The sequence below is a fragment of the Tinamus guttatus genome, unplaced genomic scaffold (genome assembly GCF_059628265.1).
Source record: "Tinamus guttatus ecotype Peru unplaced genomic scaffold, ASM5962826v1 Tinamus_guttatus_pri_ptg001164l, whole genome shotgun sequence".
Classification (NCBI taxonomy): Eukaryota; Metazoa; Chordata; class Aves; order Tinamiformes; family Tinamidae; genus Tinamus; species Tinamus guttatus.
In genome coordinates this window covers 107031-127938 of record NW_028289698.1, presented here as the reverse complement: position 1 = coordinate 127938, position 20908 = coordinate 107031, and the positions used below count along the sequence as shown (strand labels likewise).

Genomic DNA, 20908 nt, shown 5'->3' with positions numbered 1-20908 from the left:
CCGGGGTTTGGTCTCTTGGGGTCCCAGAGAAGGCAACTTAACCCCATTGGTGTTCAGTGCCTTCTGTCTAAAGAAATCCCTGTCTTTCTCTGCTGGACAGCATTCGTTTGATCTCGCTGGCTGCTCAGAAGTTTATTTCTGACATTGCCAATGACGCGCTGCAGCACTGCAAGATGAAGGGAACAGCCTCTGGCAGCTCCCGTAACAAGAGCAAGGTGAGAAAAGGATGGAGCTGCTGCTCTGGGGAAGGACGGTCTCTGGGCCCGCAGACACCGGGTGAGATGCGTGTTGCAGGCATCTGTTTCAAATCTACTGTGCTGCTGAAAAGCTCCTCAAGAGCGGCCTGACAGCCTCGCTAGGGAGCCAAGGTTCTGCCAGTGGGAAAGGGACACGAGTGAGGACACGAAACGGGCAGCAGAGTTAACGGAGCTGCCTCGATGGCTTCACAGGAATGTTTGAATCACTGCCTGTGATTAGACTAGGGGGCACGTCGCCTTGCTGCTTAAGGAAAAATATAAACAGGCAGTAAGTGCGTAGAAACCATTTCTGGGAATTCTCCTAGTCACCAGCTATTTGTGGTTCTGGAGCTTTGTGCTGGAGGTTTAATTTACGACTTTTGAGTAGTGCTCAGTGTGGTTCTGTGCTTGCTGAGCCAGTGGGGCAGAGAGCAAGTGAAATGCTTAGCACTTAAACGCTGGTTTATGCCCAAGACACAGATCTGCAGCTGATTCTGGAACTGTGGATATATGGGTCACCACCGTTATAGAGGAAAACCCCAAACCACATGGGCTTCTGAGCAACACTCTGCAGTTCAGCCTGTTGTTGCTGTCACTGACCGGCCTCCCTGTCCCTGCAGGATAAGAAGTACACGCTGACTATGGAGGATCTGACGCCGGCACTTGCAGAATATGGCATCAATGTCAAAAAGCCACATTACTTCACATAAAGACTGAGGATGGACTTTTGTAGAGCTGTTTCTGTGCCATTAACAGACCCCTGGGTAGTTTTATTTTTTCTCCTGTGCAAAGGCAGCTTGTCTGCAGCCCCCATGTGAATGTCTTGCCTGCCATGAGTTCTACCACAGTTGCAGGCTTGCAAAGGCCTCAGGCTTTGCTACATAAATGAAACTTGGTGCTATGCCTTTGATGGTCCTAGAGAGAAGTCTGCTGGAGCGTTCAGCACCTGGGATGGTAGCTGCAGCGTTCACTAGTTGTGGGGGCCCATCTCAGCCCCCAGAAGTTGACAGAAGGTGAAGTGGCAACAGAAGTGCCCAGCCCTCCTCTCCGATCTCCCTCCCAGGCAAACCAATCTCCTAGAGCCCAGCTCTGCTCCCTGTCCGCTGCCACCACAGATGGAGCCGGGCGCTTCTCTCAAGAGCCCCAGCTGTGCCGCCCCATACGGGAGGAGTTTGGGAAGCGGCTCTGTGGCTGCAGCGCTCTGCACAAGGACGCACCCTCTGCCAGCAGCCTGTTTTCGTAACAAATGTTTATTTCAGATGCTGGCGGCTTTTCCGCAAGGCCTGGATGGAAACGATAAGTGAAGCGCGAAGCCGGGGTGGTGCTGGGCGCAAACCGGCAAACGTCACCCCCTGCCCCTGTGTAGAGAAGAGCACCAGGGCTGGCACTGGCGCGGGGAGCTGCTCTGGGCCGGGGAGGGCGGGCAGGATGGCTCTGCGCCCCGGCCCGGCCTGCAGAGCCCGCGTGCGCAGCGGCCCGGGCCGGCCGCGCTGCTCCGACTGCCTTGGCTGCCTGGGAGCAGGGAGGTGCTGCCCAGACTTGGCGCTACGGTGCCCGAAGTCCGCAGGGCACCTCTGTGGGGAGCAGCGTGTCTGTACCGTGTGTCCGTGGCTGGCTCGGGGGGTGGGGGCATCCCTTGCTCCCCCTCGGCTCGGGGGTTAAGAAGGCACTTGGGGGTGGTGGGGAGGGGAGCACGGCAGCGGCAGGCGGCTGGGAGGCACCTCCCTTTACTTGTCCTGCATCTTCTCCAGGATAGGCACGATCATGTCAAACTTGGGGCGCTTGGCTGGATCCTCGTTCATGCAGATCTTCATCAGCTTGCAGATATGCGGGGAGATGCCAGGCGGGATGGTTGGACGCAGCCCCTCCAATGCCACCTGAGAGCAAAGGGGAAGCCAAGCGCTATCATTGCTCCGGGCTCCGCTGTGGAGCTGAAAGGCCCAGCAGGCGCCTTGGGACGTGTGCAGGTGGGGTATCCTCCGCCAGGCCCTGCTGCCCCCTCCCCACGGGCTCCTGCAAACCCAGACAGGTTCTGAGCTGGTTTCCATGGTGCCATTTTCCCTGCCCACCCCTCACCTTCATGCCTATCTCCATGTTGGACAAGTCTGCGAACGGCACCTCGCGGGTCACCAGCTCCCACAGCAGCACAGCGAAGCTCCACATGTCTGCTGAGCGCCTGTTAATTTCCTCGGGCTTCTTCTGCAAGGCTGTAGGGAATACAACATGGCAAACCGAGCAGGGCTTAGGGCAAGGAAGAGACAAGGAGCAGGAGGGATGTGGCCACTCGCAGCTCACCTTCTGGTGCCACCCAGGCTGGCGCGTACATCCTCCCCGGGCACTGGAAGGAGAACTTGACGTCGGCCATGCTGATCCGCGCCGTCATGTCCTCGTCGATCTGGGGGGAGAGGGGCGGTCGTGGGGGGAGCCTGTCCTGCCCCAGGGGGAAGGGCTGAGCCCGGCAGCACTGACGCTCACCATGATGCTGCGGCTGTTGAGGTGGTGGCGGGGAATGAGGGGCTCCAGCGTGTGCAGGAAGGCCATGCCGCGCGCAATGTCCAAGGCAAACTTCACTGCCTGCATCTGGTCCACCACGAAGTCTGCAGGGAGACGGCAAGAGGACAGTGAGAGGAAGTGATGCCAGGTCCACTTGTGGGAAAGGCATGTGAAGAAGGGACTGGAAACGAGGAAACGGGGACTGCAGCCTAAGCTTAAACCAGGGCCAGGCTGGTTCTTGCAGCCAGAGCTCCCCCACATCACAGAGAAGTCCTGTCTGTTTTGGCAGACACCAAACCTGCCCCTAGCTTGCTAGCTCCACCAGCACTCACTTGTTCCCTCGTGTAGCACGTTGTAAAGGGAGCCGTAGGGCATCCAGTGGCTGATGACAATGGGGTGGGGTGCAGGGGGGGCCTGGCAGGCACCCAGCACTGGCAGCACGTTGGGATGTGAGAAGATCCTGCAAGAGATGCGACAGTCCTGAGAACAGCGGGCACTGCCCACACCCCCGCACCAGCCCGGCACAGCGCACAGCCCAGGGCATCCTCCTGTGCCCCCAGGCACCGTTCTCTGGGGCACCAACCCTGTCCATCTCACCACCAGCAGGATGCCAGTGCTCACCGGAGCTTTGGATATTCCTCATTGAAGTCTCGGCTCTTCCGAGTGGTCCAGTCCCGGATTTTCAGCATTTTGATAATGATGTCATTGCCTTGCCAGCGCCCTTTCCACAACTGCAGGGGGATGAGTGGAGTTAGTCCCCGTGGAAGGGCGATTCCATCTCCAAGTATCCCACAGCCCTGCGCGCAGGGCAATGGGGCACATGGGGGTCTGACCACAGCTCTGTGCAACAGCTGTGACCGAGTATAGGAGCAACCCATGGCATTTAGTCCAGGGCAGGTGCCTGCTCTGTGAGGGCTGGCCCCACGCTTGGCTATGGAAATGGAGCAGTAATGCTGGGCAGCGAGCAGGGATCTGCAGGAAAGCAGCTATCTTATCTCACAGAGATGAGCAGGCCCACGCACCTCTCCTGACTGGTTCTCGTTGAGTTTTTGGCCCAAGCTCAGCTGTTTGAAGTCTATTCCAGCAAGTTTGTTGAGTGTCCCATTTCCTGTAACAAGAGGGAGAGATGGAAAGAGCCTGTGGGAGCTGCTTGGTTTCATGGGACCTTTCTCCGGACATCCCCTGAGAGCACAGGGACAGGGAGTACCAAAGGGACACCCCACTCCTGCCAGGAGCCACCCGAGGTGCTGCCCATCTCCAAAAGGAGCTGTTTGCGGTGCAAACTGCTGCTGCCTCGTGGGTGCCAGCCCAGCCACGGAGGGGAGCTGTAATCTGCCCCTCCAGACAATGTGTCCCTCAGCAAAGGCTCTGTCCTTACGGGGACGTGTGCGGGTTGTGCCCTTCCAGAAGGTGTCCTTGTAGGGAATCTTGGTCAGGCTCTGGCCCAGCTTCTCAGCACGCTCTGCAGAGGGACCAAGAGTTGGACAGTGCAGGCACGGTGAGCTCATGTGCTCACCAATGCTGCACGTGGGACTGCAGCAGATGGGGGCAGCCCTGGGGTCAGAGGAAGAACATCCTACCCTTCAAGACTTCCCGCAGTGGCGTCTTGGCTTTGTCGATGGGTGTCTCACCGTATTTGTTAGCAACGCTGACCAAAGCCCCGTTGCTCACGAGGTCCTGAAAGAGAAAGTGAGTGTCTTTCCGCTTCACACCACATCCAGCCTCTTGCCTTGCCCTCTTTCCATCCCACCTTCCCCAACCCATAGTACCCTCGGCCAGTTCCCTCTCCCAGCCCTGACCAAGGGCTTCTGCTCACCTCGGCCACCTGGTCGTGTCCCCAGAAGCAGGCATAGTGCAGAGGGGTATTGCCGTGTTCGTTCACTGCGTTGATGTCTGCCTTGAACTGGATCAGCTGGAGGCAGGACGATCCCCGTAAGTCTAGAGCATAAATCCCCATCCCTCCAGCAGCGCGCCCGCGGGGAGGACAGGAGCTCCAGCGCCAGCCCTGCGCTCTGACGGACGCCGGGCTTTGTGGGGTGCGGGTGGACATGGGGGGAGCTCAAAGGCCTCCAGACAGGACGCACAAGCTCCCGATACGGGAGCTGGGGAGCGCGTGAGTCCTGGGAGGCGCAGGGCAGAGCGCTGAGCAGCCTGCGTGGGGCACGGGAGGACGGTCAACGAGGCGGGGGCAGGTCCCTGCCGATACCTTCTGCACGATGTCGCGGTGGCCGTGGCTGGCGGCGAGGTGCAGGGGGGTGTCGTCGCCGCGGTTCATGACATTGATGCGAGCCCCCCGCATGATGAGCATGTCGACCACGTTGGAGCGGCCCTCGCGGCAGGCCCAGTGCAGCGGGCTGAAGCCATGGTCATCCCTGGGGAGATGGGCAGCGAGAGCTCTGCTGAGCTGCCCCTCCGGCACCGCGGACCCGGTGCCGTGTCCTGACCCAAGGAAGCAACAACGCGGCAGCACCGCAGCCCGGTAGGCAGCCGGCACCAGGAGCGCCCGGCTCGGGCTGCGCAGCGACCTGCGGGTGCTGCAGAGCCGGGCACGGCCGGCCGGGCCCCTGCAGCGCTCCCGTCCCCAGGAGGGCCCCGGAGGCCCCGGCCAAGTCCCGTCTCCTCCAGGGCTGGGTGGCGGAGGCGCTGGCAAGCGCGCGGTCCCCCTCCCCCAGAGCCCACACGCGCTGCCTGGCCAAGTAAGGGAGGAGGAGGCTGCCCGGGCCTTAAAAGGAGATGAGGGCCCACGGCGCGACCCGGCTCCCTGCTCCCCGGTCCTGATCCGCCGCCGCGGGCCTCCCCGTGTCCCCTTGCTGGGGCCAGGCCCAGCACAGCGGCTGCTGCGGAGGGAGCGGCGCTCAGGGCTGGCCCTGCCTGCCCGGGGGCCGAGCTGCCTGGCCAGGCCCCGGGCGGGCGCCCGCCGGGCCGCGAGAGCCCACGGGAGCTGCCGGCCGCGGGGCTGCTCCCGCCGCTCGGCTCTGCGCCCGGGAGCGGGGCCGTTCCCGGCGCAGCGGGAAGCCGAGTTACGGGACACACTGGCACCGGGGCTAGGGAAGCTCCCGCCACCTCTCTGTGCCCGCCCAGGCCCGGGACCGTCTCCGTGCGCCGCGGCCGAGGGGACGGCAGCCCTCATGCCTCAGCGATGCGGTAACTTCCTGCCCGGGCGGGGAGGAGCCGAATCCCACCCCGTCCCGGGACAAAGCCCTGCGGAAAGGGGCTGAGCACGGGGTCTGTGCCCCAGCCCCCCGGCACCGGCCCCGCCGCCCGTGCGGCCCAGCCCGGCCCGCTCACCCCTGGTTCAGGTCGTTCTCAGTGTTGTCCAGCCACAGACGCACGGCCACAGCGTTGCCCTCCCGGCACTGCGTGAAGATGTCATCCATGGCGGCTGCTGCGGTGGAGAGGAGCGCGCTGGGGACGCGGGGCGCAGCAGCAGGAGGTCCTGCCCCTCTGCCCCTCCTGCCCCTGGGCCAGGGCGCAGCCCCTCGGCAGGGGCATCCCCCGGGGAGCAGAGCCCCGTCCCCTCCCGGCAGCGCCCGGACGTGCCCTGTCACCACGGAGGTGGCCGGCGGGCCGGGCTCATGCAGCCACAAAGGGAAGTTCACAGCTGACTAAAGCCTCACGAGCGGCTGCCTCAGTGCGCAGGAAACGGCTCCGTGCCCACAGCCTTATCCATGGGCCCAGCTGGCCCCGGCACGAGCACGGCCATCCCAGGATGCAGCACAGAGCTGGGGACGGAGCTGGAGGAGTCCAGCACCCCCCTGCATGGGACCTGGCGGCTCTGCCACCTCTAAGGGCCCTGAACCCTGGCCAGGGCTGCGCTGAACGTGGCAAAGGACCAAACTGAAGGGATGGGCATCCCAAGGATGCAGGAGCTTCTCCTGGCTCCCACCGTGAGCCGCCCCATTCCTGGGCTGGGAAGAGCCCGCGTTTCCTTCCTCCCTGCTCACAGCGAGGGCCCTGCGCAGGCTGCGGCTCCTCGGAGCGGCCTCTCAGCCCGCACCACGTAGCACTGCCCAGGGAGACCACGCACACCGGCACCGGGAGCTGCGGTGCCCGCGGCGCTCGCTCAGCCTGGCTTTGCCTCTGCTGCCCCAGGCCTGAGCCGGCTGCTCGAGGAGCCGGTGGAGCCCCCGGCTACACTGCACCCCGCGATGGGGCCGCAACGGGGCCGCAGCGACACCCCAACCCCTCTGCGGGATCCTGCTCCCAGAGCCACGGCCCTCTGCGGCCAGCAGAGCTGCCCACCACAGAGACCCCTGCCCCACAGCACCCCCCAGACCCCCAGGCCTCTGCTGCACCCAGAGGCCCAGACCCTCCCCACGGCCCTCATGGTCCCTGCAGCGCAGCCCCATCCCCATCCTGCACTCACCTCATCGCACCCGCCGCGCTCGCAGCTCGGCACCCTCCAGTGAGCGGCCTAGGCCAGCGCCAAACCCATCCCCTGCCCTTCCCCATCCAACCAGCGCAGTCCTGCCCTTCCCCAGTGACACCAACGTGGTCCTGCCCTTCCCCATTGACACCAACATGGTCCTGCCCTCCCCCAGTGACACCAATGTGGTCCTGTCCTTCCCCAGTGACACCAACATGGTCCTACCCTTCCCCATCCATCCAACCAACATGGTCCTGCCCTTCCCCAGTGGCACCAACATGGTCCTGTCCTTCCCCAGTGACACCAACGTGGTCCTGCCCTTCCCCATCCATCCATCCAACGTGGTCCTGCCCTTCCCCATCCATTCAACATGGTCCTGTCTTTCCCCAATGACACCAACATGGTCCTGCCCTTCCCCATCCATTCAACATGGTCCTGTCCTTCCCCATTGACACCAACATGGTCCTGTCCTTCCCCATTGACACCAACATGGTCCTGCCCTTCCCCATCCATCCAACCAACGTGGTCCTGCCCTTCCCCATTGACACCAACGTGGTCCTGCCCTTCCCCAGTGACACCAACATGGTCCTGTCCTTCCCCAGTGACACCAACGTGGTCCTGCCCTTCCCCATCCATCCAACCAACGTGGTCCTGCCCTTCCCCATTGACACCAACATGGTCCTGCCCTTCCCCAGTGACACCAACGTGGTCCTGCCCTTCCCCAGTGACACCAACATGGTCCTGTCCTTCCCCAGTGACACCAACGTGGTCCTGCCCTTCCCCATCCATCCAACCAACGTGGTCCTGCCCTTCCACATCTACAGCAACACAGACTAGTCCTACTGCAGCCATCTCCTGTCCAAACTGGGGCCACCGCCAATCCCGGCCCAAACCCCAGCCTGGATCAGCCCAACCCCAACCCAAACTGACCCCAAGCCCAGTCGGGACCCCGGTGCGGACTGACCCCAAGTGAACCCGACGCCGCTGCGGGCCGACTGTGGCCCCAGCACAGACAAACCCCGTGCCAGGTTGGCCCGCGGCACGGACCGACTCAGGCCCAACCGGAACCGACCCCGACCTGAGCACAGCCCCAGCCGGGACCCCGGCTCGGGCTGGGCCTGACCCCGGGCCGGAGCCCCGTGTGGACAGGCCCCAGCCCCGACCCGAAATGACTCCAACCGGGACCAGGACCCGGACCCGGACCGACCTCGAGCGCCGCCCGGACCGCCGCCGACCCCGCCTGTCCCCCGCACGGATCCCGCCCCGGCCCCGCTCGGGACGCTCGGGACGCCCGGCCCGGCCCGGCCCTTACCGGTGGCGGCGGCGGCGGCGCAGGGCGGCGGCTCGGGCGCGGGGAGCGCGGGCTCCGCCCCGGCCGCCCGCCCCGCCCCGCGGCGCCCCCTGCCGCCCGCGCGCGGCGCCGCCCGCCCCGGCGGGACCCGCCGGCCCCGGGGCCCGGTCCGCGCCGGGCCGCCCCGCAGCCCCCGCCCGCGCCGGCCGAACCGAACCGAACCGAACCGGGCCGGGCCGCGAGCGCCGGGCGGGGCCGCGGGGCCTCCCGCGCGCAGGGGGCGCCCTCCGCCGGGGCCGCTCTGGCTGTCGGCCGCTCTCGCTGGTTCCGGCGCCGGCGGAGCACGTGGTGGCGCCGCATCCGGCGCGAGCGGCGCGCTGCGGTGCCGGTGCCGCCGCGGCGGGGCCATGTTCGCGGAGGAGCCGTGGAAGGAGGAGGAGGCGGCGGGCGGCGACCCGGGCCCGGCAGCCCCGCGGCGCCGCTGCGAGACGGCGCGGCCGGTGAGGGGGGCGGGGGCGCCCCGGTGCCGCCGGGCCGGGACGGGCGGCGCGCTGACCCCCTGCCCCGCAGGTCCCGGCGGCCCCGGCGGAGCGGCGGCGGCTCCTGGACACCCTGCGGCGCCTGCGGGCGGCGGCCGCGCCCCGCCGGGCCGCGCGGACAACGGCCCCGGGCCGCCCCGCACGGCGGCGGGAGCCGGAGCCGGCGTCGGAACCGGAGTCCGAGTCTGACTCGGAGCCGGAGCCGGCCGGACATCGCCCTGCAGGCACCGTCCGCGCCCCGCGGCCCCGGCGCCGCGGCCCGAGCGAGCCGGGGGCGGCCGCGCCGTGCCCGTGCCCGTGCCCGCCCCCGCCCCCGGCCGCCCCGTGCCCGCCCCCGGCCCCGGCCGCGGGGAGCGCCCGGTTGCCGCCGGCAGCGCCGCGGCTGAGCCGGCAGCAGTGGAGGAACCGGCAGAAGAACAAGAGGCGGCGCAAGAACAAGTTCAAAGCGGAGCCGGCCGGGGAGGAGCCCCCGGGCGCGGAGGAGCCCCCGGGCGCGGAGGAGCCCTCCGGGGGGTCCCCTGCCGCCGCGGAGCCGCCCGTCGCGGAGCCGCCCGTCACGGTCACGGAGCCGCCCGTCACGGAGCCGCCCGCGGAGGCCCCCGGAGCCGCGGGGCGGTCGGGCGCCCTGCGCGCGCGCATGGAGGAGCGGCTGCTCTCGGCCCGGTTCCGCTACATCAACCAGCAGCTCTACACGTGCAGCAGCCGGGAGGCGGCGCGGCTCTTCCGCAGCGACCCCGACGCCTTCCACGTCTACCACCGCGGCTTCGCGCGCCAGGTGGGGCGCTGGCCCGAGAAGCCCGTGCAGCGCGTCGTGCGCTACCTGCGGCAGCGGTGAGCGGGCTGTGCGGGTCCCCGCGCGGGTCTCGCCGCGGGGCGCGCAGAGCGGCGGTGGCAGCTGCGCTCCCCGCTCCAGGCCGGCCTCGCTGGTGGTGGCTGACTTTGGGTGCGGCGACTGCACCGTCGCCAGCAGCGTCAGGAACAAGGTGCACTGCTTCGACCTGGTCGCGCTCAGCCCGCGGGTCACCGTGTGCGACATGGCCAAGGTGAGGGCTGCATTGGGGCGTCAGGATGCGGCACGAGTGTGCCCAGGCCCGGAGCAGCGAGGAGCCGCGCCGGCCTCCGCGGCAGCGTGTGGCACTGGGCTCGCTGCCCTGGCTGCCGACAGGCGCAGGGAGTGACACGTTGTGGGGAGCAGGAGGCCAGAAAAGCCCGTGAGGGGGAAGGAGACCCGTGTGCGGGAGAGGGAGCCCCTGCAGCCCCTGCTCGTTCTGAGAGCCGGGGCGTCCCGGGAGGCTCCCGAGCGCGGGGATGCAGATCCCCAGGCCCGGGCTGACCGGGGTGGGTGCTGCAGGTGCCCCTGGCAGCCGAGTCGGTGGATGTGGCCGTTTTCTGCCTGGCGCTGATGGGCACCAACCTGCAGGAGATCCTGGAGGAGGCGAACCGTGTGCTCAAGCAGGGGTAGGCTGGGGGAGGAAGGGGCTGCCCCAGCGGTGCCGGGGTTGGCCACGGCTGCTGGGCGCCCACGCGGGCTGGGTTGGGGCGGCCGCTGAGGTGCCGAGTCCGCAGGGGCACGCTGCTGGTTGCTGAGGTGGCCAGCCGCTTCGTGGACCTGCGAGCCTTCCTGAGCGCCCTGGCCCGCCTGGGCTTCCGCTCCGTCTCCAAGGTGCGTCCAGGAGCAGGGCCGCAGCGGGGACGGGTACCAGCGGCAGGGACACGGCGGTGGGCGGCTGCAGGAAACACAGGCCAAGGGATGGGGCCCGGTGGGACATCATTTGCGGTGGGGACAGGGGCCTGCGGGGGACACACAGCAGTGGCAGCTTGGGGGACGGGCCAAGGGAAGGGACCTGCAGGGGACCTGCGGCAGCGCAGCGGCTCGCGGGGCCGGCGGTGCCCGGGGGGTCGCGCTGTCCCGCAGGGCTCCGCGGTGCCCGGGGGGTCGCGCTGTCCTGCGGGGCTCGGCGGGTCGCACAGCCCCCCGGTGCCTGGTGGAGCTCGGCCGGGCTCAGCGGTGCCCGGTGGGTCGCGCAACCCCCGGTGCCTGGCGGTGCCCGGCGGCGCCCCCGGCGCTCACGCCGTCTCTCTTTCAGGACGTGTCCAGCCCCTTCTTCTTCCTGCTCGAGTTCTCCAAGACGGGCCCGCCCCGCGGCCGCGCCGGGCCCGGTCTGCGCCTGCGCGCCTGCCTCTACAAGCGGCGCTGAGGGCGGCCGCGCACGCGCACTGCCCAATAAAGCCTCGCCTCGCTGCCCCGCCCGCCTGGCGCCGCTTCCGGGGGGAGTCGCGCGCATGCGCGGGGGCGGGGCGCGCCTGCGCGCGGGGCGGGGGGCGGCTGCGCGTGCGCAGAGCGCGCGGGGCCTGCGCGGCGGCGGCGGCGGCGGCTCCTGGCGGGGGATGTCGGGGCCGGGCGGGCCGGGCCCCGGCGGGGGGAAGCTGGACATCAACCGCGCCGGCGTGGCCGAGCTCGAGGGCGCCCTCAGCGGCATCGGCCGCCGCCGCGCCCGCGGCATCGTGCGCAAGAGAGAGGTGCGGCGGCGGGCGGCCCGGCCCTGGGCCGCGCGGGGGGACGCGCCGTCCCCGGCGGCCGCGGAGCCTCGGCCGCGCCGTGGCGGAGGCCCCTGGGCCGCGAGGCGCTTCCGCGGCCCGGGAGGGAGGAGGCGGCGGGGGGCAGGGGCGGCGCGGAGGGGGTTTCCCTCGGGGTCCCGCTCCGGTTCTGGCCGCTACGTGGACACGGAGCCACGAGCGGAGCCGCTCGGAGCCCGCGCGGTGCGGGCAGGCCCTGCCCGGGGCCCCGCGGTGCTGCCCGCCCGGGTGTCCCGGCGGGGGCGGGAGCTGGGCCCGGGCGCTGCCCTTGGAGCTTTGCGGGCCCCGGTGACCACGCAGCTGGCTGGAAGCCGCAGTTCTCCTTTTGAGCTCTCAGCTTTTCCTCTGAGGCCGCTGCTGTTTTTGGTAGGAACAGCTTTAGTGTCGCTGCTCTTCATTACGCTGCAGTTTTTGTTCAGGGTGGGGAAGTTTTGTAGGAACGGCCTGTCCAAAGGCTAAGCTGTTTTGGGCAGAGGATATTCCTCAACTTTGGTGACAGCAGTAAGGAGCCGAGCCCTGCTGTCAGCCCCAGCGCAGGCGCCAGCTCAGACTAAAGGGAGCCCTTGGCTGTAAACACAGCGTGGGCTGGTAGGGGCCGGATGACGTGTCAGGCAGCAGCCTCTAGCTGAGGAGGACGTGAGTGGGCTCGGTGCCGCCTCGAGGCTTCTCCCTGCGTCACCCGGCTCTGTGCTCAGTTTGGCCTCTTCTCTGACAGGAACTGAAGGGCTTCAACTCGCTCGACGATCTTCTTCATGTCAAAGGCATCACCACACGCATCCTGGAGCTGAACAGTCAGCGGATGACCTGCAGGAGAAGGCCGAGCAGTGAGGAAGCTGCTAGGGTGAGTGTCGGTCTGCAAGGGGCAGTCCCAAGGTTCCTGTGCCTCGGATAGGAAAGGAAGCAAAGGGTCCCCTGCCCTGCTGATGTGGAGGTCGTCCTCCCTCCACTCCGGCAGGAACTGGGGAGAGGCCCCTTATCCTGGGAGATGTGGCGACTGATACAGGCACTGAGGAGACTTCCCAGAGGAGAGACATCTCTGCTTTGGCCTCTAGAAACAGGAGACCAAGGAGCAGTGCCCCCATTCAGAAACCCAAGTGAAGCACCCGTGGTTTCCCGTGAGGAGCAGGCTGACGTTGGGAGGCCAAGCTGGGCCTCTGCGGCCCCAGTGCGAGTGCTGTCCTGCTGTAGGATGTGGTGGCCCTGGAACACAGAGCATTGCAGGAGCTGCTTTGGCTGCCTTGACACATCCCAAGTCCCATGTGTCTGCCCCCAAATCCCTGCCGAGAGCAACGTGCTGCTGCCTGTGGGGCTGAGGAGGCTCGTGTGCCTGGGGAACAGCCCAGCTCTCGCTGTGGAGGCAGAGGAAGGTGGTTGCTGAGAGAGAGGGGTGTTTTACTGCCCGGGAGGTATCGGTGCCTGTTCAGGATAGCCCAGGGCTGCTCTGTGTGGTGGTCCCGTGTGCTGAGAGCAGCTGGGACCCAGCTTTGCCCCCAGCTGTGGGTGCTGGAGAAGAGGCTTCCGGAGCCTGGGCTCCCTCCGCAAAGGACGCGTCCGCATGGGCCTCTTGTCTCGTGCCTTCCCCGATGACCTTCTTCTCTCTGCCCAAGGGTCCCATCCTGTTTGAGGCTGGCCTGCGGTACAGGTCCCGTTTGATGGTATGTAGAGATGAGCAGCCCATTTCCTATCTGGGCTGGACACTTGCGTGCGCTGGAGCTCAGGTTCTGAACATAAATAAATCAGGTCCTGCCTGCACTGCTTGCTGCAGGACTTGCTAGGAGTCCTTTAGGCTGCCCTTTTTTTTTTCACCTGGGTGTATTTTTGTCCTGTGACCAAAGCACCTCTTTGTTTCTTTTCTTCCTCTGCTATAGGATATTTCCTCCAACTTTTCAACCATTCTGAGGAAAAGGCTTAGCAGTATCTTCACCCTTTTGGCATTTTGTTAAAATCATGAATAGGGCCTTTCTGGGCTCCGTTGTGTAGGGTAGCACAGGGAGTTGCATTCGTTTCTTTCTTGCCCTTTTTCTCAGCTTGAAGCCTGTGCTGTGCACAACCTCCCAGCCTTCTTCAGGTGTCGCTTTGCAGGATGCACAGTCCCTGGTGCCTTGCAGGACCTGCTTTCCTTGTTCTTAGATGGAGAGCGTTGCCTCTGGCTGCGAGTGAAATGAAACGCGTCTCATTTCCAGCTTACCGAGTGCTGCAGCCCACACTGTGTGACTGCCCTGTCCTTGTCACCTACCTGAGTGCCAACCTCGAAATCTAACCAGAAAAGATCTTCCAGATTATGAATAAAACAACTGTTGTCTAGTGTGGTTTTTTTTTTTAAGGGGTCTGCAGTAGGCCCCTCACTAGAAAATCTGCACTCCCTCAGTAACAGGAGTGTTTTGAGATCTGTTAACTGACCCTGTGCTGATTTAACGTGTTTCCTCCAAGAACCCTTTTAAAGCTGCATGTATGAGCTCATCACGTTTATGTAATTGCTTTAGTTAACCAAGTATAACACTTGAAGAAATCAAATCAGCGGCATTTGACACGACCTGTTTTCATAAAGCCTCATGAGCTGCTGCAAAGCATGTTCCTGTCATTCGGCTTTTGCCAGTTGAATCCTGCACCAGCTTTTCCATCAGCAGATGTTAGGCTGTATAAAGACTTAGTTTGCTCTTGCCTTCCTCAGTTTGGCCACAGCTTTTGCACTCTTCCAGTCTTTGTGGTGTCTCTTGTGTTCCAAGAGTTATTAAAAAATTAGATGTAGGCTAGTGGTCTACTCCTGTTGTTTTCTAGGACTTTTTGGTGCAATTGTCTTGGCCTACTGATTAAAAGTAATTTCTTGGTACGCTGCAAAATTCTTCCTGGCTCTCATGTGGCGTGAGGATGTTCCATTTGTTCTCGCTCATTACAGGATGGTTCTAATTTTTTTGCTGTTGTTCACAGCGTTGCTTTCTCTGGGGAATAACGGTGCAGGTGGCATTGGATGAGGCCACGGTGCTTGTTCCGTTCCAGGGAGCTTTGCTCCTCGTCAGACTGGCTGGAGGGCTTGGACCTTTCTGGAGCGCCCTGGGTGCAGCTCCTCCGCGCTGGCGCCAAGATCTGCCGCAGGGCCCCTGCGCTGAGCGGCTCGCGAGCGCTGCTCCCGCGCGGGGAAGGGAAGGGGCTCCGTGCGGAGACGGGGAGCCAGGGCACAACCAGGCGTGGGCCGAGGGCAGCGCTGCTGAGGGAAGGGAAGGGGCTCCGTGTGGAGACGGGGAGCCAGGGCACAACCAGGCGTGGGCCGAGGGCAGCGCTGCTGCTGGGGAAGGGAAGGGGCTCCGTGCGGAGACGGGGAGCCCGGGCACAACCAGGCGTGGGCCGAGGGCAGCGCTGCTGCTGGGGGCTGCTCCTGGGGCTGCCCTGTGTCCCCTGCTCACCTGCAGGCTCCTGGTGTCACAGAGCTGCGTTGCGTGGCGGCTCTGACCAGCCGGGCCGGCCTCCCCGGGGCTGGCGAGCGCCCCGTGCCCGGAGAGCAGCTGGGCTCAGCGCTCTGCTCCCCGCGTCCCATCTCATCCCAGCCCCGGGACTGCGGAGGGGACCCTGGTGCTCCTCAGACTGCGGCTCTGCGGGGCAGCCCCTGGGGAGCCCTGTGAGAGCTGGGCCCGGAGCTGCGTCAGACAGCCCTGACCCAGCCTGTCCCTGCATCGTAGGTGCTGGCAGCGGAGGAGGAGGAGGAGGACGTGTCGCCCCCCTGGGAGCCAGAGCGCCCTGGGAAAGGGAGCCCGGGGTCCGGCCTGGAGACGGATGGATCCCTTGAGCAAGGAGCGCAGGAGCCGGTCGGCTGCAGAGCCTGTGGGGAGCAGCCCGAGGAGGAGGCGGAGGAGGAGGAGGAGGAGGAAGAGGAGGGGAGCTGCTGCAGCGAGGAAGGGGAGGATAGCAGCGATGTCTACTTCTATTACACCATTGGCGAGCGCTGGATAGACTACCTGCAGCGGACGGAAGAGGGTGGACTCCTCCGCCACGTGCGGCCCAAGGTAACGTCTCTGGGCTCGCTGTCCTGGGCAAGGGCTCTGCCCTCAAGGACGGGGCTCCCTCTGTGCCTGGCGCTTGCCCCAGCAGGAGCTGGCACGATGCCTCTGCTGCTGCGGTACCTGGTGGCCTTGGAGCTTGCTGGCACCTGCTTCTTGCTGTCGCGACGCTACCAGTGTGGGCCACGGGCTGCAGCAGGGCTGTGTTTGCTGTGCGTTGGGTGGCAGTGCCACGGAGACCCCCGGACACCTGGGGCTGGCCTTGTGGGGCACTGGGGCCAGCCAGCGAGGCTCGGGGCTGGCCACGGCGGCTGGGGGCTGGCTGGAGCAGAGCTCTGTGGTGGGACCTGTGCTTCCAGCACGGTTACCCCGGGTGGCTGCTGGTGCCCGGCGGGTGTCCCCGTGCTTGTCCCCATGCATCCGAGTGGCGGTGCCCGGCCATGCCCATCCCCGCCGGAGCTCCGGCTGTGGAGCTGCCTGGCCCTCTGCCTGTGCCTAGGGAAGAGCCACACCGGGCTGCTCACAGGTTTCCTTTGTGGGCACCTGCTTCGTTGGCTTTCCCCCTTTGGGTGTGACGGTCCCCGCGGGAAGGGCCCAGTTCTATTTCTCCCCCAGTTAGTTACCTTTAGTGCCAGCTCTAGAGCTCAGGTGGTCTTAGCTTCCCTCTACAGACCCCAGTGCGAGCATGGAGGTCTCTAGGTCTGGTCTCTGTCTCTGCTGGCAGAGGAGGTGTCCCGGGCTGCATGCAGAGGGGCCTGTTGCGCCCTGCTTTGTGTGTGCACAGGGCTGCGCTCCACCTTTGCTCTTCTCCTCGCAGATGAAGAGGAAGTCAGAGAACGGCCTGGATGGCAGGGCCCTCTCCCCCGGCAAGAAGCTGTGCAAAGGCTCTGAATACAGCAGGTAAAGGGAGGCCTCTGCACGGTGAGCTACAAACTGCCCTGGGGCACGGGGAAGCCTCCTCTTACTGATCTCAGCCCTCTGGCGTCTTGGCAACCTGCTGTAATGCAGGTCAGGGTAAAGGGGTCCCCATGGAAGGGGTGACCCAAGGGATCAGCTGCGGGGATGTGGAGCTTATATGGACCTTGGTCTGGGAACGCTGGGCACGGGGTGGCCCAAAGCAACACTGGCACGTCTCACCTTTGCTCTGCTCTCTCCTCGGCTGTGGCCCAGGACCCTGGGTCCCTGCATGCCCAGTCCCACCACCACCTTTGGGGACCTGCGCAATGCCAAAGCAGGCCAGGCCCGGCGCCGGCGCATCCCCTCGGTAGCCCCGCCGCCCGAGCTGCAGGACTGGCTTCGCACCTTCCAGGTAGGCACATGAGCTTTGCCAAAGGCTTCGCGTCGGCGGGCACTCAGAGGTTGTGGTTTGGAAAGCCAGACACAAGGACATGAAGCCCTTGGCTGCCTGGGACCAATTGTGGACAGGAACTGGGGTCCCACGGCAGATGCTAGCAAGTTTCTGCCTCAGCTGCAGAGATGAAGAAAAGGTGTTAGCCCACCTCTGCTTCCTGTGGGCAGGATGCCATCTGCCCTGGGGTGGGGTTGGCTTGTCCACCAGCACTCAGCACCCATGTTCCATCCCTTTTGGAGCTCCCAGCACCTTCTGTGTGTACCTGCAGCTCCTCTTTGTCTTGGGTCTGGCTCAGGGAAGCCTGGCCTGCTCCAGGGGTCTGGCTAGTCTGTCCTACTCTTCTGCTGCTGAGGTGGCCTGGTCGGTGTCTCCGCTGGGGCTCGGGGGGGCGTAGGCAGCACACAGAGTTGCAGAGGAGGCTGCGAGGGCCTGCCGTGTGTGCAGGCATCGTGACTGATGTGCCCCTGTCCTCAGCGGTGGAGCGGCCCAGAGAAGCTGCTAGCTCTGGATGAGCTCATTGATCGCTGCGAGCCCTCCCAAATCAAGTACATGATGCAGGTCATTGAGCCACAGTTCCAGAGAGACTTCATTTCCCTGCTGCCCAAAGAGGTGAGTTAGGGCAAGGCATGTGGTGCGGCTGCCCTGGTGCTGCTCATAATTGCCAGTGGTAGGAGCCCACTGTTACCCTGTGGCTTGGCTTCCCCTCCTGCAGCTGGCACTCTACGTCCTCTCCTTCCTGGAGCCTCGGGACTTGCTCCGCGCTGCCCAGACTTGCCGCTATTGGAGGGTCTTGGCTGAAGATAACCTGCTTTGGAGAGAGAAATGCCGTGAAGAAGGTAAAGATCTTCCACCACGTGGTATGTGTCATGTTGCAGCTGGGATTTGTAGTGGGATCCTACAGCTGTGCATCATCTTAGCCAGGCTAAGGGCATGGACCGCTCCTGTGCTGTGGCAGAGTCTGCATCCTGCGGTGTCTTCCTCCCATAGGTATAGAGGAGCCCTTGAACCTGCGGAAGCGGCGCCTGCTTAGCCCTGGCTTCATGTACAGCCCGTGGAAATTCGCGTTCATGCGGCAGCACAAAATTGACATGAACTGGCGTAGTGGGGAGCTCAAAGCTCCGAAGGTGGGTGCCTTCTGAAGCCCTCACAGAGGAGCGCAGGGCCTAGAGATTTGGCATGTAGGAAGCCAGGAAGGAAGAAGCAAAGAAATACACTAAGCCAATATGATAGGAATGGCACTAAGAAACTCAAAAGTACCTTAGAAAAGGTTCCTATATCTCTCCTGTCTTCATTAGTCACAGGTCAGAAACTCCCACACAGAAGTATTTGACCTTTAGCTTCCTTGAAGATGGGGGTCCCATCATCTGCAGGTAACTCCTGTCCCTTTCTGCAGCAAGTGGATCTAAGCACAGCGCATGGCTGCAGCTGGCAGCACGGCTGATCTTGACAGTGCCGCAGTGGATGGCACTGAACTTCAGCACTGCAAGGATCCCTAGTGAAAGGGTCATCCTGAACGCAAGGCCAGGGGATTTACTCACATTTCCAGGGTTGTCTCAATGTGACAGTTCCTCTTGCTGTGCCCTGGTGGTTCTTCAACATCAGAGGCCCTGATAGCCAACTGGTCCTTTCTTATTTGTGTTCTCTACAGGTGTTGAAGGGACACGATGACCATGTCATTACCTGCCTGCAGTTCTGTGGCAACCGGATAGTCAGCGGCTCGGATGACAACACGCTCAAAGTGTGGTCAGCGGTCACAGGAGAGGTGAGCTGTTGCCTGGAGTTGTGTTGTAGGCTGCTGCACCGGCACACTGGGAGCTGTGGTGCTGGGACAGGTGGAGCTGGAACGGGTCGTGGCCTTTCAGGTGGGTTTGTCTTGGCTCTGGCACAGTGTAGCGGAGGAAAGGGTCTGGCTGTTCTCATGACTGCAGGAGTGGTGACAAGAGTTGTCTCAAGCTAGAGGCCAGGCTTGGTGCAGTAACAAGTGAGCAGAAGCTGGTCATGTGTGTGTTCACACTGGAAAGTAGCCGTCCTGCAGATCCAGAAAGGACAAGAAAACTCTTTTTTTCTAAGGACAGCGAATGTTCATGGGTTCCTGAATGTGCAGGGACAGGGACTGCTGACCTGAAGGGCCTTGCCAGTCCCTGTGCAGAGAAGGTCCTGGGCTTTGCTTTTCCTTCTGCTGTGTTGCTCAGGCATTCTCAAAGCAGCATCTCATCGTGTTGTTCTTGGCAGTGTGTGCAGACCCTGGTTGGCCACACCGGGGGTGTCTGGTCCTCCCAGATGAGGGACAGCATCGTCATCAGCGGTTCTACGGACCGGACACTCAAAGTGTGGAACGCAGACACAGGCGAATGCGTGCACACGCTGTACGGGCACACGTCCACCGTGCGCTGCATGCATTTGCACGGGAACAGGTACGGGGGCCAGGGCTGGGGATGGTTTGGGCTGTGGGGAGGGGAAGGTGTGGAGGGATCAGGGCTTGGCTGATCCGTAGCTGAAAGATGCTGCGTGGGAAGATGTGTCCATGGGGAGAAGAAGCTGGGACTGCCCTGAGGGAAGCTGCTGTTTCCAAGTCGGTCTGGATCGGGTGAGGTCTGGAGCTGACACGATCAGGCCCCAAGTGCACCCTTGCCCATAGGGTTGTGAGTGGCTCACGGGACGCCACGCTGCGCCTCTGGGACATCGAGACCGGGCAGTGTCTGCATGTGCTGATGGGCCACGTGGCCGCTGTGCGCTGTGTGCAGTACGACGGGCACAAGGTGGTGAGCGGTGCATACGACTACACGGTGAAAGTGTGGGACCCCGAGAGCGAGAGCTGCACTCACACGCTGCAGGGACACACAAACCGCGTCTATTCCCTGCAGGTAAGGTCCTGGCAGCCTTTCCCTCCCACTCGCGTACTGCAGGGGCAAAAAAGCCCTGGCTGTTCCTGCAAGCGAGGGGCGGCCTCCACCCCCATCCCTCCCCGTGCCTGTGCTGCAGGGACACGGGCTGCGTCTGTCCCTGGGAGCAGGAGACAAACGCACGCGCGGCCTGATTAGCCAGTTGCTGTGCGAGCACATTGCTTAATCTGCTGTGCCCTAAATCCCTGATCCCGTCCTGCCCAGAGCAGCCCTCCCGTTGCTGGGCAGGCCGTGCTGACCCGCGTCTCTCTGCAGTTCGATGGGACGCACATCGTGAGTGGCTCCCTGGACACGTCAATTCGAGTGTGGGATGTAGAGAGCGGGAATTGCCTACACACTCTTATGGGACATCAGTCACTCACGAGTGGCATGGAGTTACGTGACAACATCCTGGTATCTGGCAACGCTGACTCCACAGTCAAGATCTGGGACATCAAGACAGGCCAGTGCCTGCAGACGCTGCAGGGTGAGTGCAGGGGGTGGAAGAGCTCCCCTCACAGGGGTGTGGGAGAAGGGCCCTGTCATTTCTAGCTCCCACACAGAGCAGCAGCACTGATAGATGTTGCCCGTGTGTGGCAAAGCGATATTTAAGAGCTGAGACTGGAGATGGGAGCACAGGATGACTAACAGGTACCCTCTGCCTCCAGGTCCCAGCAAGCACCAGAGCGCCGTGACCTGCCTGCAGTTCAGCTCCAAGTTTGTGGTGACCAGCTCAGACGATGGCACCGTCAAGCTCTGGGACCTCAAGACGGGCGAGTTTGTGCGCAACCTGGTTGCATTAGAGAGTGGGGGCAGCGGCGGTGTCGTGTGGCGCATCCGTGCGTCCAACACCAAGCTCGTGTGCGCGGTGGGCAGCCGCAACGGCACGGAGGAGACCAAGCTGCTGGTGCTGGACTTCGATGTGGACCTGAAATGAACCTGGCCAGTCCAGGCTGGGATGGAGGATCCCGCGGGCTGGGCATAGCAGCTGGTCTTGGTGGGGCTGGCCCCGGAGCAGGCACTAGTCCCCCGCGGGCTGTAAATACTGTATGCAGCTGTCTGGGCCTTATTTATATATGTGTGAACTCCCTGTGGGGAGCCTGCGCCCGCCAAGGGCACTGTACAGAGGAAGCAGCATGTTTTATACACACTAATATATCAATTTATTTCTGTACCTGCGG

General features: G+C 64.0%; 3 protein-coding genes and 1 long non-coding RNA gene across 5 annotated transcripts; 3 read left to right on the top strand and 1 right to left on the bottom strand.

The window, feature by feature from the left end:
- Positions 1–71: 71 nt before the first annotated feature.
- Positions 72–959, top strand: LOC148590673 (uncharacterized). The gene is made up of 2 exons (XR_015914272.1): positions 72–215; positions 857–959. It is a non-coding gene; the product is annotated as an uncharacterized LOC148590673 (long non-coding RNA).
- Positions 960–1947: 988 nt separating this feature from the next.
- On the bottom strand, positions 1948–8463 carry ILK (integrin linked kinase). Of its 2 annotated transcripts, none has more exons than XM_088538774.1 (13): positions 8408–8463; positions 6018–6114; positions 4936–5101; positions 4546–4641; positions 4310–4406; positions 4108–4191; positions 3752–3837; positions 3351–3460; positions 3062–3189; positions 2712–2833; positions 2532–2631; positions 2313–2443; positions 1948–2113 (listed from the first exon to the last, which is right to left on the bottom strand). In XM_088538774.1, exons 2-13 carry the CDS (start codon positions 6104–6106, stop codon positions 1964–1966), a joined length of 1359 nt encoding a protein of 452 aa, XP_088394900.1. In that variant the 5' UTR covers positions 6107–6114; positions 8408–8463; the 3' UTR covers positions 1948–1963. The 2 variants fall into 2 exon arrangements, with proteins under 2 accessions (XP_088394900.1, XP_088394901.1); XM_088538775.1 differs by having other exon boundaries at positions 6018–6111; positions 8408–8445.
- Positions 7525–11170, top strand: RRP8 (ribosomal RNA processing 8). The gene is made up of 7 exons (XM_088538772.1): positions 7525–7896; positions 8957–9149; positions 9300–9756; positions 9839–9968; positions 10277–10383; positions 10492–10588; positions 11013–11170. Exons 1-7 carry the CDS (start codon positions 7525–7527, stop codon positions 11121–11123), a joined length of 1467 nt encoding a protein of 488 aa, XP_088394898.1. The 3' UTR covers positions 11124–11170.
- A 105-nt stretch (positions 11171–11275) lies between these two features.
- Positions 11276–20901, top strand: LOC104564601 (F-box/WD repeat-containing protein 7). Its single transcript, XM_088538773.1, has 13 exons — positions 11276–11445; positions 12218–12349; positions 15339–15500; positions 16312–16394; positions 16665–16803; positions 17320–17454; positions 17558–17681; positions 17833–17969; positions 18494–18607; positions 19078–19259; positions 19484–19709; positions 20004–20214; positions 20396–20901. Exons 1-13 carry the CDS (start codon positions 11314–11316, stop codon positions 20662–20664), a joined length of 2046 nt encoding a protein of 681 aa, XP_088394899.1. The 5' UTR covers positions 11276–11313; the 3' UTR covers positions 20665–20901.
- The last annotated feature ends 7 nt before the right edge of the window (positions 20902–20908 follow it).